Source organism: Magallana gigas, chromosome 4 (genome assembly GCF_963853765.1).
Source record: "Magallana gigas chromosome 4, xbMagGiga1.1, whole genome shotgun sequence".
NCBI lineage: Eukaryota > Metazoa > Mollusca > Bivalvia > Ostreida > Ostreidae > Magallana > Magallana gigas.
Window position 1 is genome coordinate 12,378,597 of NC_088856.1, and position 14,641 is coordinate 12,393,237.

At 35.1% G+C, this 14,641-nt stretch overlaps 1 protein-coding gene and 1 long non-coding RNA gene across 2 annotated transcripts; one reads left to right on the forward strand and one right to left on the reverse strand.

Moving 5' to 3' along the window:
- The first annotated feature begins 1,215 nt into the window (after window positions 1–1,215).
- On the forward strand, window positions 1,216–2,807 carry LOC136274462 (uncharacterized). Its single transcript, XR_010712816.1, has 2 exons — window positions 1,216–1,835; window positions 2,317–2,807. It is a non-coding gene; the product is annotated as an uncharacterized lncRNA (long non-coding RNA).
- Window positions 2,808–5,010: 2,203 nt separating this feature from the next.
- Window positions 5,011–9,062, reverse strand: LOC105319402 (dual specificity tyrosine-phosphorylation-regulated kinase 2). Its single transcript, XM_011416938.4, has one exon. The coding sequence runs from the start codon at window positions 8,796–8,798 to the stop codon at window positions 7,080–7,082; it is 1,719 nt and encodes a 572-aa protein (XP_011415240.1). The 5' UTR covers window positions 8,799–9,062; the 3' UTR covers window positions 5,011–7,079.
- Window positions 9,063–14,641: the final 5,579 nt, after the last annotated feature.

A 14,641-nucleotide genomic window follows, 5' to 3' on the forward strand; every position in this document is an offset into this window, starting at 1 on the left:
AATAGTATATATTTATGAAGATATTGAATTAGTTTAAATTGTTTTTTACATGTCATTTTGTCTTAGAAATGGCAATTCTCTACATTACATTTTTTGTAAACAACTATAAGACTCGAGCTTTGTTTACATAATAATCAATTCGTACCTCTGTATCTCAATTGTAACTTGACTTTAACATTCAATATTTTGGTCAATCATTTAAAATGCACCAGTAAACCATTTTATACAAAAGAAATAAAAATAAAATTTTTGATCTCAAATCGTGTCCAAGTTCCTTCTAAAGATTGACAAATATAATACTAGTAATTATTATGGTTACTAAACTTTGAAGACGTACGTGTACGTGCCAGATGTAACCTACAGTAAATACTAAGGATAACCAGAGCTGGGAGTGTTAATTAATGCTTTAATATTCGTGTTTATATCTAATGGTACTGCAGACCAATAAAACCACGATGATCTTTCAAATGAGCTAGAAATAAATACTAAAATGCTTTTGTTTTACAATCACGTCTATCAAAACAAGCTCATATAACTGAAAAAAATGTACAGTCATGTATACCCGTCGCATTTCGCTCTTGCGAACGACGCTCTCAAATGCATGCTCTGCTGTAGAGTCCGGTATAGACAATGTATTACCTCCAAAGTGTAGTGTTATTTACTAGATCATTATTAACGCTGTACTAAGGCATGTCTTACTATTAGAATGATCTACTAGACCTCGCATTACATAATCTCTTAGCACCAATTTTCACTAGACCATGTCCTTTCATTGTGCTTCATTTTGTTTTTCCTAGACCATATATTACTTTTGTACTACAATATCATCTACTAAACCATGCATGTGTTACCTCTGTACTACACCATGACTACTGTAACTATGTTTTACTCTGTACGCAGCATGATTTACTATAGACCATGTCCCGCCGTATTATCCTTGTACTAGCTTCAGCATGATTTCCTGAACTACGCACCGCATCTGTTCTACAGCATGGTCTACTTGATCGTGTTTTTATCTCTGAACACATCAATATTTACAAGATCATGCATTGCCTTTGTACTACATCATATTTACTAGATCGTCATTACCTTTGTACTACATCAGTATTTATTAGATCATGCATTGCCTTTGTACTACATCAATATACAATGCATTGCCCTTGTACTACATCAATATTTACTAGATCATGCATTGCCTTTGTACTACATCATATTTACTAGATCATGCATTGCCTTTGTACTACATCATATTTACTAGATCATGCATTGCCTTTGTACTACATCAGTATTTACTAGATCATGCATTGCCTTTGTACTACATCATATTTACTAGATCATGCATTGCCTTTGTACTACATCAGTATTTACTAGATCATGCATTGCCTTTGTACTACATCAATATTTACTAGACCATGCATTGCCTTTGTACTACATCAGTATTTACTAGATCATGCATTACCTTTGTACTCCATCAATATTTACTAGATCATGCAGTTTCCTTGTACACCAGCATGATCTATTAGACCATGTGTTACTTCTGTACTACATCATGGTTTACTAGATATGAATTATCCTTGTACTTCAGCATGATTTACTAAATGTATCTCTGTACCAACAACAATTTTTACTAGACCATGCTTAACCTCTGCACTACAGCATGATATAGTACCTCTTTAATTACTCAAAAAGTAAAAACTACACTATGCCATGAATCAAGGAATCTCGTCATGCACAAAAGTGGTCCGGAGTTAACTCGTTCTTTACAGCTCATTGAAAACTCTGCATGGCCGCCGGCACGTTCCACTGTTGCAATGATCCCTCTTACGAAAAATGAGGTAAATCCATCGTGCACATCTACAGATTAAATTTTCCAATAAACAAACAATATGATCCTGTGGTATAAAATGTGTCATATGTTTTGCTTGATCATGATAAACCGACGTCATCTATTTATTAATATTATAGAGTATAGAGAACTATTTTGGTTTGTGATTAGCAAGAATGCTAGGGCTAACAGTTTCTATGATAAATCCAAATGTTTCTGTGTCCAGATCGATTCAAAAACTGATAAACTGTTTGCATGTTCTTTGGATTATTCTTAATCGGATATGACCTATATTCAACCAATATTTCATAAAAAGGAAGCTACTAGATTTATTTAGCAATTTGGACTATTATTTGGTACCCTTTGTAAACAAAGTTATCGGTCATGACTGCAGACACAAAACTGCAGCTGTTGATTATTTACATCGCCATCGTTTGATGTCTGCCGCATCCTTGTAAATGGTGATGCAATTAATGGCCTTCTTCTTTCAGGAAGAGACCAGCAGTTTTCGCAGAGAGATTCTGGTCCACTACGTCTTTGAACGACTGGAATACCGTGCCGAACACTCCTTTGCTGTGAAGTGGTGCAATGATTGGACGACGTTAATGGGCGAGGATCAAGTACTGTGTGCATTAACGAGTTTGTCCTACTTTAGAAAATGTTCCAATTAGGTCAAACATCTGAACCATCTACGTACAAAATATCATGCAGCGTTGCAAGGTGGCGAGGCAGAGAAAATTCAAGATCCTGATGTACTTGGTGGATATCGTACAATTACATCAAGCTGTTTCCATAGCGAATAGTACATGTAATTCTGTTAAACTTAGAGACAAAACATACACAACTTGACTGATTCTTTATCGTCGTCAAAATACGACCAATATTTGCCTCTAATGTCGATATTTGCTAAATGTAGTTTCAGCACATAAGAAATACAAGAATATCGAATTTGGATAAATTTAAATAAAAAATGGAAAATCTCTCAACTGTTTTTCTTGTCAATGCATCGATTATGTACACGTTGTGTTGAGGTTTCGATATGCCTGCATGTTTGGATTGAACTGTTTCTTAATCACTTGAGCTAACCTATAGACACCAGTTTAAATCCCCCAAACCTCGTCTAATCCTTGTCTATAAATCAGCTTTTAATTTTGAAACGGGAGATCTTGTTCTTTTGTGAAAGACATAAACCTTGGCGTGTAGTAACTATCAACATATCAACGAATATAAACGCCGGTGTGGTTACATATACGGCAAGTATAGCAACCTTTTGGCGCAACGTGCCTTCAAAGTCAACTTTCAACTCGCTATAAAAAAAGGGGGGGGGAGGGGTCTTAAACCACCATGATATATACCGGTACATATACATGTATCAAAATATTTGCAAACGATTTGTTTCCTTTACAAGTTAATTAAAATTTACGATCGACGTCCAAACAGTATTTAAAGATATCTGATGATTATACGCGATTCATTTTAATTTCATTCAAAACCTTTTGGCAACTGATTGTATATTTTAATTATTTTGAAGACGTATCAACCAGCCATGCGTAAATCCCCAGGATTTAATTAGTTACAGCCAAACATTAACTAATCCTGCATTAACAGAATTTTGAAACACGTGTATTAAAGGTAGTAATACTTTACAGAGATACGTGATCTTATGTACTTTGTATATGTATCCCCACTATGCTATATGAATCCCCACTACGCTAGATGCTTACATTTTGCTATCCCTCTATAAAAATTAAAAGTATAAAAATATTTTTTTAAAGTAAATTAGAATTTATAAATATAAAATCCGTTGGATTTTTCAGTTTAAAAAAAATCTTTCCCAACTATGTTTGGTCAAAATAATTTCATGCAAATCCTATACCGATTTCAAGGGATTCCTTAATTTTCGTTCATTACAAAATACTGATAAAAAATTAAACGTCGTTCAATCACTGCATATCGCAGTCAAGATAAACACGATCGTAATGTATGCTTTTGAGTCCAAATTATCTATTTAGTTACACTCCCGGATGTAAAATGTTGGGTCCCCCAGAAGTGTTTCGGGAGAGTTATCGCCAAGACAGCAAGAGTCAACTCCTAATTGCTAAAAGATGTTCGCGGAGAGATACTTTTGACTTGACTTCGAATAATAAGGAGCAAATGGACATAAGAAAGCGTGAAATAGTCTACCTACTGGTAGAGTCGAACCCTAACCATTTTTGGTCGAACATTGCTTTTGGTCCACTTTAAAAAGTCCCAATAAAAATCTCGACCATTAAAAGACGGAGGCGGGGTTTCTAGAATTAAATGTTTCAAAATCACTTTTGGTAAATGTAGCCATGATACAACCGTGCCCCCTGTGTTTACTAACCTCAGGAATCATTGATTACGGGTGACTCACGGTAGGAAGTCTCCACTGGAGTCCCGATCACCGGCTACGATTCTTACGTGTGGTGCTATGCTTGCAGATTATTTCGCAGTAATTTCCAATAACTTTAATACAGCTGTACAATTTGTAAGAGATCAATCCTAACAATGAATGTACAGATCATAACAATTGAACATTTGTAGCAGTTTTGTGTAGGTGCTCTGATATATTCAGGCGGACGTTTCAGAGGTTTCCATGTTAGCTGGTTAATATATGAACAGTCCACGTATTACAATGCAAGATCATGACTATAGCCTGGTAAGAATTAGCTTCTCTGTAGAATAACTCCATTTCTACAAAGATAGAGTCCTGAAAAATTACCATACAAATCATGCAGGCATTCCAAATGTGACAAGTTACAGTGTACATGTACATGTATTACTTAGACGCATTCTACCTTAGAACATGGAAAACCTTTAAATATCTGTGCAATGTTTGGACTGTTCCAGAAAATGAACTTATCGTCTGTATATCCAATTTTTGATTACAATGTCCATAATAATCCCTTGTATGAATAACAAATACATACTTTTGGTCCTTTTGAATAAACCTCAAGATGGCTCAAACGATATGTCAAGTATAAAATAGTCATCCATTGCTGTCCAAGATAAACTATGCGATGATAGAACTTGTGATGTTATGTAATACACACTTAATCTACATAAACTGCAGAATTGAAAATGTCTAAAATTCATTCACTTCAAAGAAATAAATTATAATTCACATTTGCCCCTTTTCACCTAAATGCACAATAACAATGGCGTAGCTTTCATGTGTGTTTTAATATACATAATTGTCAAGTACAATTTTGTAAAAGGACATCTCAACAGGCGTGAAGGTACTGTTTTATATTGAGAACAAACAAGGGGCATATTATGCATTTTTCAAACACAAAATGCACCACTTTAAAATAAGGAGTGAAAGCCCCTTCAATGTCAAAAGGGGATCATTGCTAAGTTTGATGAAGTTCACTTAGGAACAGCTATACATACAGACAAACAGACACTCCACAGTGAATCTTAGAAAAAGAGGGAGAAGATGAAATCATAGAAACTGTATAAACCATTAAAACAAGGCTTTGACTGTTGGGGAGATGATATTTATAATGTTAGTTTGTTCTATATACAATAATGTATGGACAGGCAATCTCAGACCAATGGTTGGTCAAATTTCCACTATTTACAAAATTCATCAAAATGATACAAAACTAATAAAAAATAAACAGTGGAAATATATATAAAACACATCAGATTAAACACAAAAATAAAAAAAAGATTTTAATAAAAAGAGAGACTTATAATTAACAGATCACACTTCAAAAACATTTCTTTAATCTGCAAAAATAACAGTACATAAATGATTTGAAATGTTTCATTCAACAAAATTTTTAAAAAACAAATCAACAATCACGTAGATCACTACCTCAATTATCATAAACTCACAACATGCAATGTAGTAGAGATAAAAAGCTGTGAAGAGTAAAATGGACGACATTGTTTTTCCGTTTTTAAAAGAGTAATTAGGATAAATGGCAGTAAAAAGTCGTAGTTTCACACATTATAGAGCAATATAAAGGATGAAGATTACAGTCAATGCAATACAATATATTCACAGAGGCTCCATTTATTTGGCACTTGGGCACTAAAATTCCTGCTGAAATATTCATGGCAATTTGTACGTAAAGAACTTTGTTCTTATAGACTCTTCAACAATATAAAAATTCTGCAGGCAAAATATAAATTGTGTATACAGGATATTTTTTTCTGTATTGTTTAAAAATATTTCATAATTTAATAATGTTGAAAAGATATTTCCTTCAACAAATAATTTCCTTTAAACTCTTGAAAATAAAGAAAACCATATAACCATCACTGAACAAATAACAATTACCTAAGTGTTTTGAAGTTATTTAACTATAGAAAAAACCTAAAACAATCGATGACCCATGTTAAAAAAATATCCATTAAAGTAAGTGTTATTGTTTACATTTTGAAGCTGATCACGGACAGTAGTTCTATTGTCTAAAGAAAGAGAGAAAATAAACTGAAATAAAATTTCTTTTGTGCTAAAGCAAGATTAACTAAATTTGATTTAAAACTCCTGAGGTGAAATCAATACTGCCTCATTATACATGGGAATGTCGGTAATGAAAAATCAATACAACCTCCAGGCAGCTAGCCCCTAGACTAGGTGATACATAGGTGTATTGCATATTTAATTAAGCAAAGAAAAAGGACAGATTCCTTATCAGTAATTGACTTTGCTCATTTCATCTGATATCTGACAGAAAATCATCCTGAGATTGTAAATTGCTTCTTTTTTTTTTAACACAGTGATATCAAGCTTTTGGCCAAAAGATTATGGAGTGGAGATTCTGTGCTCAAAATGTTCTTTAAAAAAGATCTTAAAATGAAACATTTTCTTTATAAAATTAAATCTACAAAATGTAAAACAACAAAGTGCAGTATTTTTTGTTTGTAAAGAATGTAAAAACATTGGGCTGATTCTCAGTACTTTTAAATAATGCATCACACAAAATGCATATACACTTCATTCTCTTGTACAGGAAATACTGATAGATTGGATTGCAATACATATTACACAGACAACTTACTCCCTAAAAGGTTTTGTATGTTAATTCATGATTACACATGCAATCCGTCACAAAACATGCTCCAAGTATTCAGATAAGAAGGCCAGATAGTATATTATAAACACCAAAACAAGATTGTAACGTCTTGTAAAACCATGCACAGTCATTGACTAAAAATCAGTTTTTGTGGACGGCTTAAAAAAATATCACAAGAACACTATATCACAAGTAAATTGCTCCTATAATGTGGAACCGATTTGTGGCAGTCGGGTTCGATTGTGCATCGGCGCAGACATGTCATCTGTTATGATGTTATTTCTCCCTTTTCCACTCGATGTGCCACTTGCAAGTTTGGGTATCACTGCGCTCGCGGTGTTGGCGGTTGATTTTCGGCGCGATGCAGAATCTGCACGGCTATCCATTGTAGGGGGTTTTGGCAATCTTCGTCTTAGCCACGGGTGACGCAAAGCCTGCCCTGGTGTCATCCTTGTTGATGGATCCCAATCCAAGCAGCGCTTCATGAAGTCCAGGAAAAGTGGATCTTCACATCCTTTCAGGGCGGTGACCATTTCCTTACTACTTGGTGGCCCCCTTGGTTTGCCTCGTCTTGAGCGGCATCCATTCAGCACGGTGCTGCCATCTGGCAGGGTGGTAACAGTGCAGTACCTGGGGAAGCCTTTGGAACTGATGAAATTCCTCGCTCGTTTGGACTGATCAAGCAACTTCTGAGGTGGCATGCCTTGTAACTCTATTATACAAGCTAATTGGTCCCCTTCATCTTCTCCAGGGAACAAAGGATACCCTGTTAAAAGTTCAGCTAATATGCATCCTAAACTCCACATATCTATCGGCATGCCATATTTGGCTCCCAAAATTACTTCAGGAGCTCTGTAGAAGCGGGACTGAATATATGTATATATACGCTGGTGTTCATAACAACTGGATCCAAAATCAATGACTTTGATGCCACTTCTTCCCTGCTGTTTAAGGAGAATGTTTTCAGGCTTGAGATCACAGTGAATGATCCTATTTTTGTACAAAGCATCCAAACATTGCAAAATGGAATGTGCAAATTTCCTCACTAGCTGTAAGCTAAATCCTTGGAATTTGTTTTTCTTGATCAGTTCATACAAATTCATGCTCAAGAGTTCAAATGTAATACATATATGGTTACGGAATGTAAAATGCTCAAGCATATGAACGATGTTCATAGCATTGTCCTTATCTTGTTTTTTCAGATGTTCCAAGATACGAATCTCTTCTTGAGCTTGTCGATGAAAGCGTTTCTCGTTTCTCACCATTTTTAATGCTATATGTGAATTAATCTTATGATCATAAGCTTTAACAACTTGTCCAAAACTTCCTTTACCAATGACTTTGAGCACTTCATACCGGTATCCTATATGATCATGAGGTACGTGAATATACGATCCATTTTCATCATCGTATCCATTGTTATTGGCCCCACCGACGACACCCTGACGTTTCTTCGCATTCTGTCCCACAAAGAAGATAGACGGATAGTTAAAAATTTCATGATGCTCAAACGAAGTCAGCTTATGCATGTACTGTTTCATGGCAGACTCAGGACTCATTGAGTTATTCCGGCGAGCTGCAGCTGAGCCTGTCTTACTTCCCTGACTCCCTGCACTTGAGCTGGGCCGCATGTTTTGGGGTACGACTTCCTGTTCACTGGTTCCCCCATGCTGGATGGTGACATGCTTGTCGTGGTGGTGTTTATGGTCCTCGTAGAGTTGCTGGACTTTGACGCCGTGTCCAGAATGGCCAGTAGTTGTGGTAACGTGAGCGCTGTGCGCTCCCCCAACGGTCTGGCTAGCTATAGGTGGGAGGTGGTGGCTGGTGCCTTCTAGAGTATTATGAGTATACATATCTCCGGTGGTTAACATTGATCGTGTTCTCTGCACCTGTACTGGCAGAGGTTTTACCCGGGTAGTCATGTCCCCCGGTTTTCGCTATTGATTTCACAAATTTCTGTTCCTAAAGTCCACATTTGATATTCAGAAACAGATCACATAATATTCTTTTTATCCATAATCGTTAAAATCTACCTGATCTGCTGTAAACTTCTATCTAAATAACGTTATTTCCACCACAGTCTGTTGCTATTTTCCACCATAAGTATGGAGGACTGGTTGCCAAGCACGACCTCTGTCGGTGAACGTCACAGTGTTCCCGTGTGAAGTACGTCATGGATACTGTGGTCACATGATTAGAATTGTTCACAACGTAGAACACAAATAAAAACAAACTACACGTGAACCAAGGGTTTCATATGTGGAAAAAAATAATTATATGTTTAGTTAATCTAGAGACGTTCCTGGTTATTCGGGGACATGAGTAATTTCCCAGTTGAATAACATTAACTGAACAACATTTTATTATATATTATTCAGTTAGTCTATATGTTATTGATGACTATGCATATGTAGAGATATACAGACCATAATTATATCTAATAAATATGCAGGCACGTAGCATCAGGGGGGGCCAGGGGGGGCCTGGCCCCCCCACTTTTTCTGGCAGCAACAAATTTTTTAAAATTAACATATAAAAAATTGAATCATCATGGTGTTGGCCCCCCCACTTTTCTGGGAGTATGTAAAAAATTGATATGAAAATAAGGAAAGGAGGAGTAAAATTGAAGTTATATACTCCCCCCCCCCCCCCCCCCACGGATTAGGATTTTGAAGATTTTGGGAAAGTTAAAATTTCCCTTTTTTTTTTTTTTTTTTTTTTGCTTGTCAAGATTTTTTGGATGAGTCTGGCCCCCCCACTTTCAAAAACGATGCTACGTGCCTGATATGTAATATATCCCCGAGTACCCAAACTCCGTCACCATAAGTAGAAAACATTCCGCGTTTCTCTGCAATTTATTTTTGCGGTTTTTATCATTTGCAATCACTAAATATAATCTGAAACGTTATAATTTATAAAATTATTTACAAAAATATTTTTATTATTATTCAAATAAGCCCTCTGAATACGACGTTTATCACACGTGCTATCATAGTTTATGAACTTAACTCCGTCACCCACATGATCTACGATACGCCAGGGAATGAAGACACATTAACAATTTAGTTTAAACTCAACTTGTATATAGGCCAAGTTAAAATAAGTAAAATCGGTGTATACAATTTAAATTGTATTTAATTTCATCAAAGTGAAATGATCGTCAGAATTAAAAAATGGGTCCTTGTAACAACAATCACAATGACCTTTTCAGAATGTATGGAAGCCGTTTGATTTCTGTCCTTACATATTTCAAAAATATCATATCAATAATGATTATACTGATGATTATATTATTTATTAATTACATTTTTAATAAATGTTACATATTCTAAATACCGACATACCGTATATATCTGTAACCCTGTATAAGGCAAAAATTACGGCATGAGCGATTTGACGTTATCATCAAGTGTAGTGCATGAATGCTATTGCGGACTGAAAAAAATGTATTAATAACCTTAATAAAAAATAAATTACATGTGAAATGTTTCATCTTGACCTCTCTTAAAATGACTGAACACCGTAAATCATCGAATGGGCCCGCATGTCAGAAATATCGTTATTTTAGTGCACCCGTGAAAAAGTGTTAGCTGATTTCACGCAATTATTGTTGCATAAAATAAACAAGGTGAAATTTTGTTATGTTTGCACACATTCTTAAATTTAAGCGTTGTAAATTGTTGACATTCAAAAAATGACGTCATAACCGCACTTGATTTTAAACGGCGAGGAGTTTCCCGAAAGTGACGGAGTTGGGGTAGTGACGGAGTTAGGGGGCTATGCGATACATTGTTTTTTTAATGAATGTTTAGTCCTTTCGTTACCACAATCAACAATTTATTTCGGTCACAAAAAATATAAGTAGTGTATGCGTATTATTAAGATTTTAATTTAGTATATGATCGTAATTGTTTTAATCATCATTTTAATTTTCATTATGAAGTATAAACTTTAATTTAATTTTTAAAGTTTTTCTTCACTTCAAATTGCTAGTTTTTTAATATGTGCATCGACTAAACTTGGACTAATTATAAATATATATCGCATGTATGCTGTAGGTTTAAAGCTGTATATAGACTAAAGAACTCGATCACAAGTATATATAGGGACAGCATATTTTTTGTTTGATTTAAATTTAAACCACACAGAGAGACACAAAATATGTAACACCTTCCTCCAAAAAGGTTAGCCGATATTTTAGACAAGAAATTATTCTGCCGTCATACATGTATATATATGCAGCCGTGTCTCATGCATGTAATCTTTTATAAAACTTGGCGCTATTTCATAATGCAAGCGATTACAAGGCTGAGAAAATGAACTATGATATTTAAAAAGTAAGGAGTACATGTAAATTAATAAGCACGCATATACACGTATTACCTGTACAATACGTACCAGTTGTATATTTCCTTTTAGAGACAGTCACGACCTCTGTTTTAACACTGACCACATAATATAGACTTTATGATTCAACACAAAATTTTTGTTGAAAAAATAATGTATCAATTATGTCATTTCTATAGTGTCGATTGAGTTAGCACTTGCACGCTTAGTAGCTTATATATAGATGGCTGTATGCTCTGAACGTGTAACTGTAGGCAGGATCTAGAGGGAAGGTGGAAAGGGCGGTAGTCCGGACCCCACCCCCTGGAAAATTCAAACTTCTTAAATTCACATTGTAAAATTACAAAAAATAGTTATATATAAGAATTGAACATCAAACAAAATTATATCCGCAATCTCCCCTTTGGAAAATATTTAAACAACATCGTACATTTTGATAGAATAATTGTGATCACTGCGTCACAATAGCTTTGCAGACAACATACATTCTTGCTGCTTTTAAAAAAAAATTATTTTACTTTTCAAGATCATAATGTGTATAGGTACATTTATATTTTAATTGCTATATTAATTAATTAGCCATAAATTTTCATTATAATACATATTTTAGCCTCTGATTCAGCTCTGTTGAATGCACGCATATTACTGACTTCTTTCGCAATTTCATGTGACTTTTGCATATCTAATTTATCATAATTCAAGATTCCGTTCTCTCTATCACGGTTTCACCTTTGACCCATTTTCTCCATGCAGGCGGCCTCTATAACCACACATCTAGTTTGGTTTTTTTTTATAGCTACGCCAAAGGTCGGGGATATATGTAATATATATATATGTTTCGTATGATAAACATTTCAAGAATAACTATTAAAGAGGCTGAAGTTTTTTACGTGCGTAAAAAGAACAAAAAATTCTAATTCAACGAGTGCATGGGCATCTATTATCAATAGTTACATGTATAATAATTCTAACCAGAATGTTTAGATGAAAAAATAGCGCAGTTTATGACAACATGCAGCTGTACGGTGTTCACTTTGAATTGTATGAAGGAGAATGCATCAAGAGGCCAGTTGGCCTTAACGGTCACCTGAGTAGCATATAACCCATACATAAACTTGTCGAGGAGTCTCATATATGCATATGATTAATTAGGTTTCATTCCAGAGCTGAAAAATTATAAATTTGTAATGACGACCACCTCCCTGCCTGAAATATTTCAAAAAGAACTGTGAAACCTATAATTTTGGCGACCTTTCAGGTGTGTGGGAGTAAAGAGGATAATTTTTTAACATTATATGCATTAACATCTATGCATCCATTTTGGCCCTGCCCTAGAGTCAAAACCTATACTCCAGGGGACATGAAAATTAAAATTTCAGTGGAGGACTTCCTGGTAAACATAATTGTAAGTCAGTTTTTTATACAGAAGTGTGAGAATAGAGAAGAAAATTTGTTAACATTATATGCATTAGCACTATACATGTATTGCCATATTGCCCCCCCCCCCCTATGTCCTGAACCCCTGACCCAGGGGCCATGAATTTCACCATTTAGGTAGAGGAGTTAGTGGGCATCATAACAATGATTGAGTTTTTTGCCTAATGTGTGGGAGTAGAAAAGAAGATTTTTTAAGATTTAAAACATTTTTACTATATGACCATATTGCCCAACCCTAGAGCCTGAACCCCTGACCCAGAGGTCATGAATTTCACAATTTTGGTAGAGGGCTTCATGGACATCATAATCATTTAGTTTTTAACAAATATATATGGGAGTAGAGAAGAAGATTTTCTTAGATTTAACACATTTTAACTATATGGCCATATTGGCCCCACCCTAGAGCCTGAACCCATAACAAAGGGGTCATGAATTTCACAATTTTGGTAAAGGGCTTCATGGACATCTTAATCATGCATTTAGTTTTTAACAAATATATATGGGAGTAGAGAAGAAGATTTTCTAAGATTTAATACATTTTTACCATATGGCCATAGTGGCCCTGCCCTAGAGCATGAACCCCTGACCCAGGGGTCACGAATTTCACAATTTTGGCCTCATGGACATCATTATCATGCATTTAGTTTTTAACAAATATATATGGGAGTAGAGAAGGATATTTTTAAAGATTTAATACATTTTTGGGAGTTGATTTTAATCAACTCTCCTATGCACTTACTTGGGCAAACCAAAAGTGAAACAGAGTTTGGACCTAAGCACAAATCAATACCACTGACAACACATAGTTCCTGAAAATAATCGATAAATTCGATGCAATGTATTCTGAAGCATTGTTTTTCAAGAAAACCTATTTATCTATACCATGAAAATAGTAAGATTTTAAATGGTACAAAGAGTTTAGATATTTTTTTAAGTCGTATCATGTATTCATACGCTAGACTTCAATGTACTAGTCTCTTTCAACAAGACGCTCTGCTGTCTCTGTTAATATCCGACAAAACAGAGAGTCTCTCTTGCTTGTCGGAGATAAACAGAAACAGTCGAGCGTTTGGTTGAACAAAACTAGAGTTCAATCTTGCCTGGATCCATACAATTTCTTAGAAATATTTCGATTACTGATACTACTTGCCATGCAAAATCACATATCGCTGATTTTAAAATAAATGATAATCGATAAAATCAACTCCTGTCAGTACTTCAGTACTTTGATTACTATATGGCCATATTGGCCCCACCCTAGAGCCTGAACCCCTGACCCAGAGGTCACTAATTTCACAATTTTGGTAGAGGCTTCATGGACATCATAATCATGCATTTAGTTTTTAACAAATATATATGGGAGTAGAGAAGAAGATTTTCTTAGATTTAACACATTTTAACTATATGGCCATATTGGCCCCACCCTAGAGCCTGAACCCATAACAAAGGGGTTATGAATTTCACAATTTTTGTAAAGGGCTTCATGGACATCTTAATCGTGCATTTAGTTTTTAACAAATATATATGGTAATAGAGAAAAAGATTTTCTAAGATGAAATACTTTTTTACTATATGCCCATATTGGCCCCACCCTAGAGCCAGAACCCCTGACCTAGGGGCCATGAATTTCACATTTTTGGTAGAGGACATCATAACTATGCAACCAGTTTTTTCCTCACAAGTGTGGGAGTAGAGAAGAAGATTTTTGAAAATTTGTTTTTTGTTGTTGCATATTTTGCCCCACATGTGGCACCCCGGGGCTGGTAGAGCCATGAATTTCACAATTTAGATTCCTCTCACCATAGAGATGCCGTACACCAAAAATGGTAACAATTGGACTCGTAGTTATTAAGAAGAAGTTAAAAATGTTAATGCACAGCGGACGAAAACAGATAGCAATAGGTCACCTGAGTTTACTCAGGTGACCTAAAAATATATAAATACATCTGTTGCATTGACGTTATGCTGCTACATCATAAAT

What these genes read in the sequence shown, in the direction of transcription:
- LOC105319402 (XM_011416938.4), bottom strand. Translation starts at nt 8,798, where the DNA reads ATGACTACCCGGGTAAAACCTCTGCCAGTACAGGTGCAGAGAACACGA.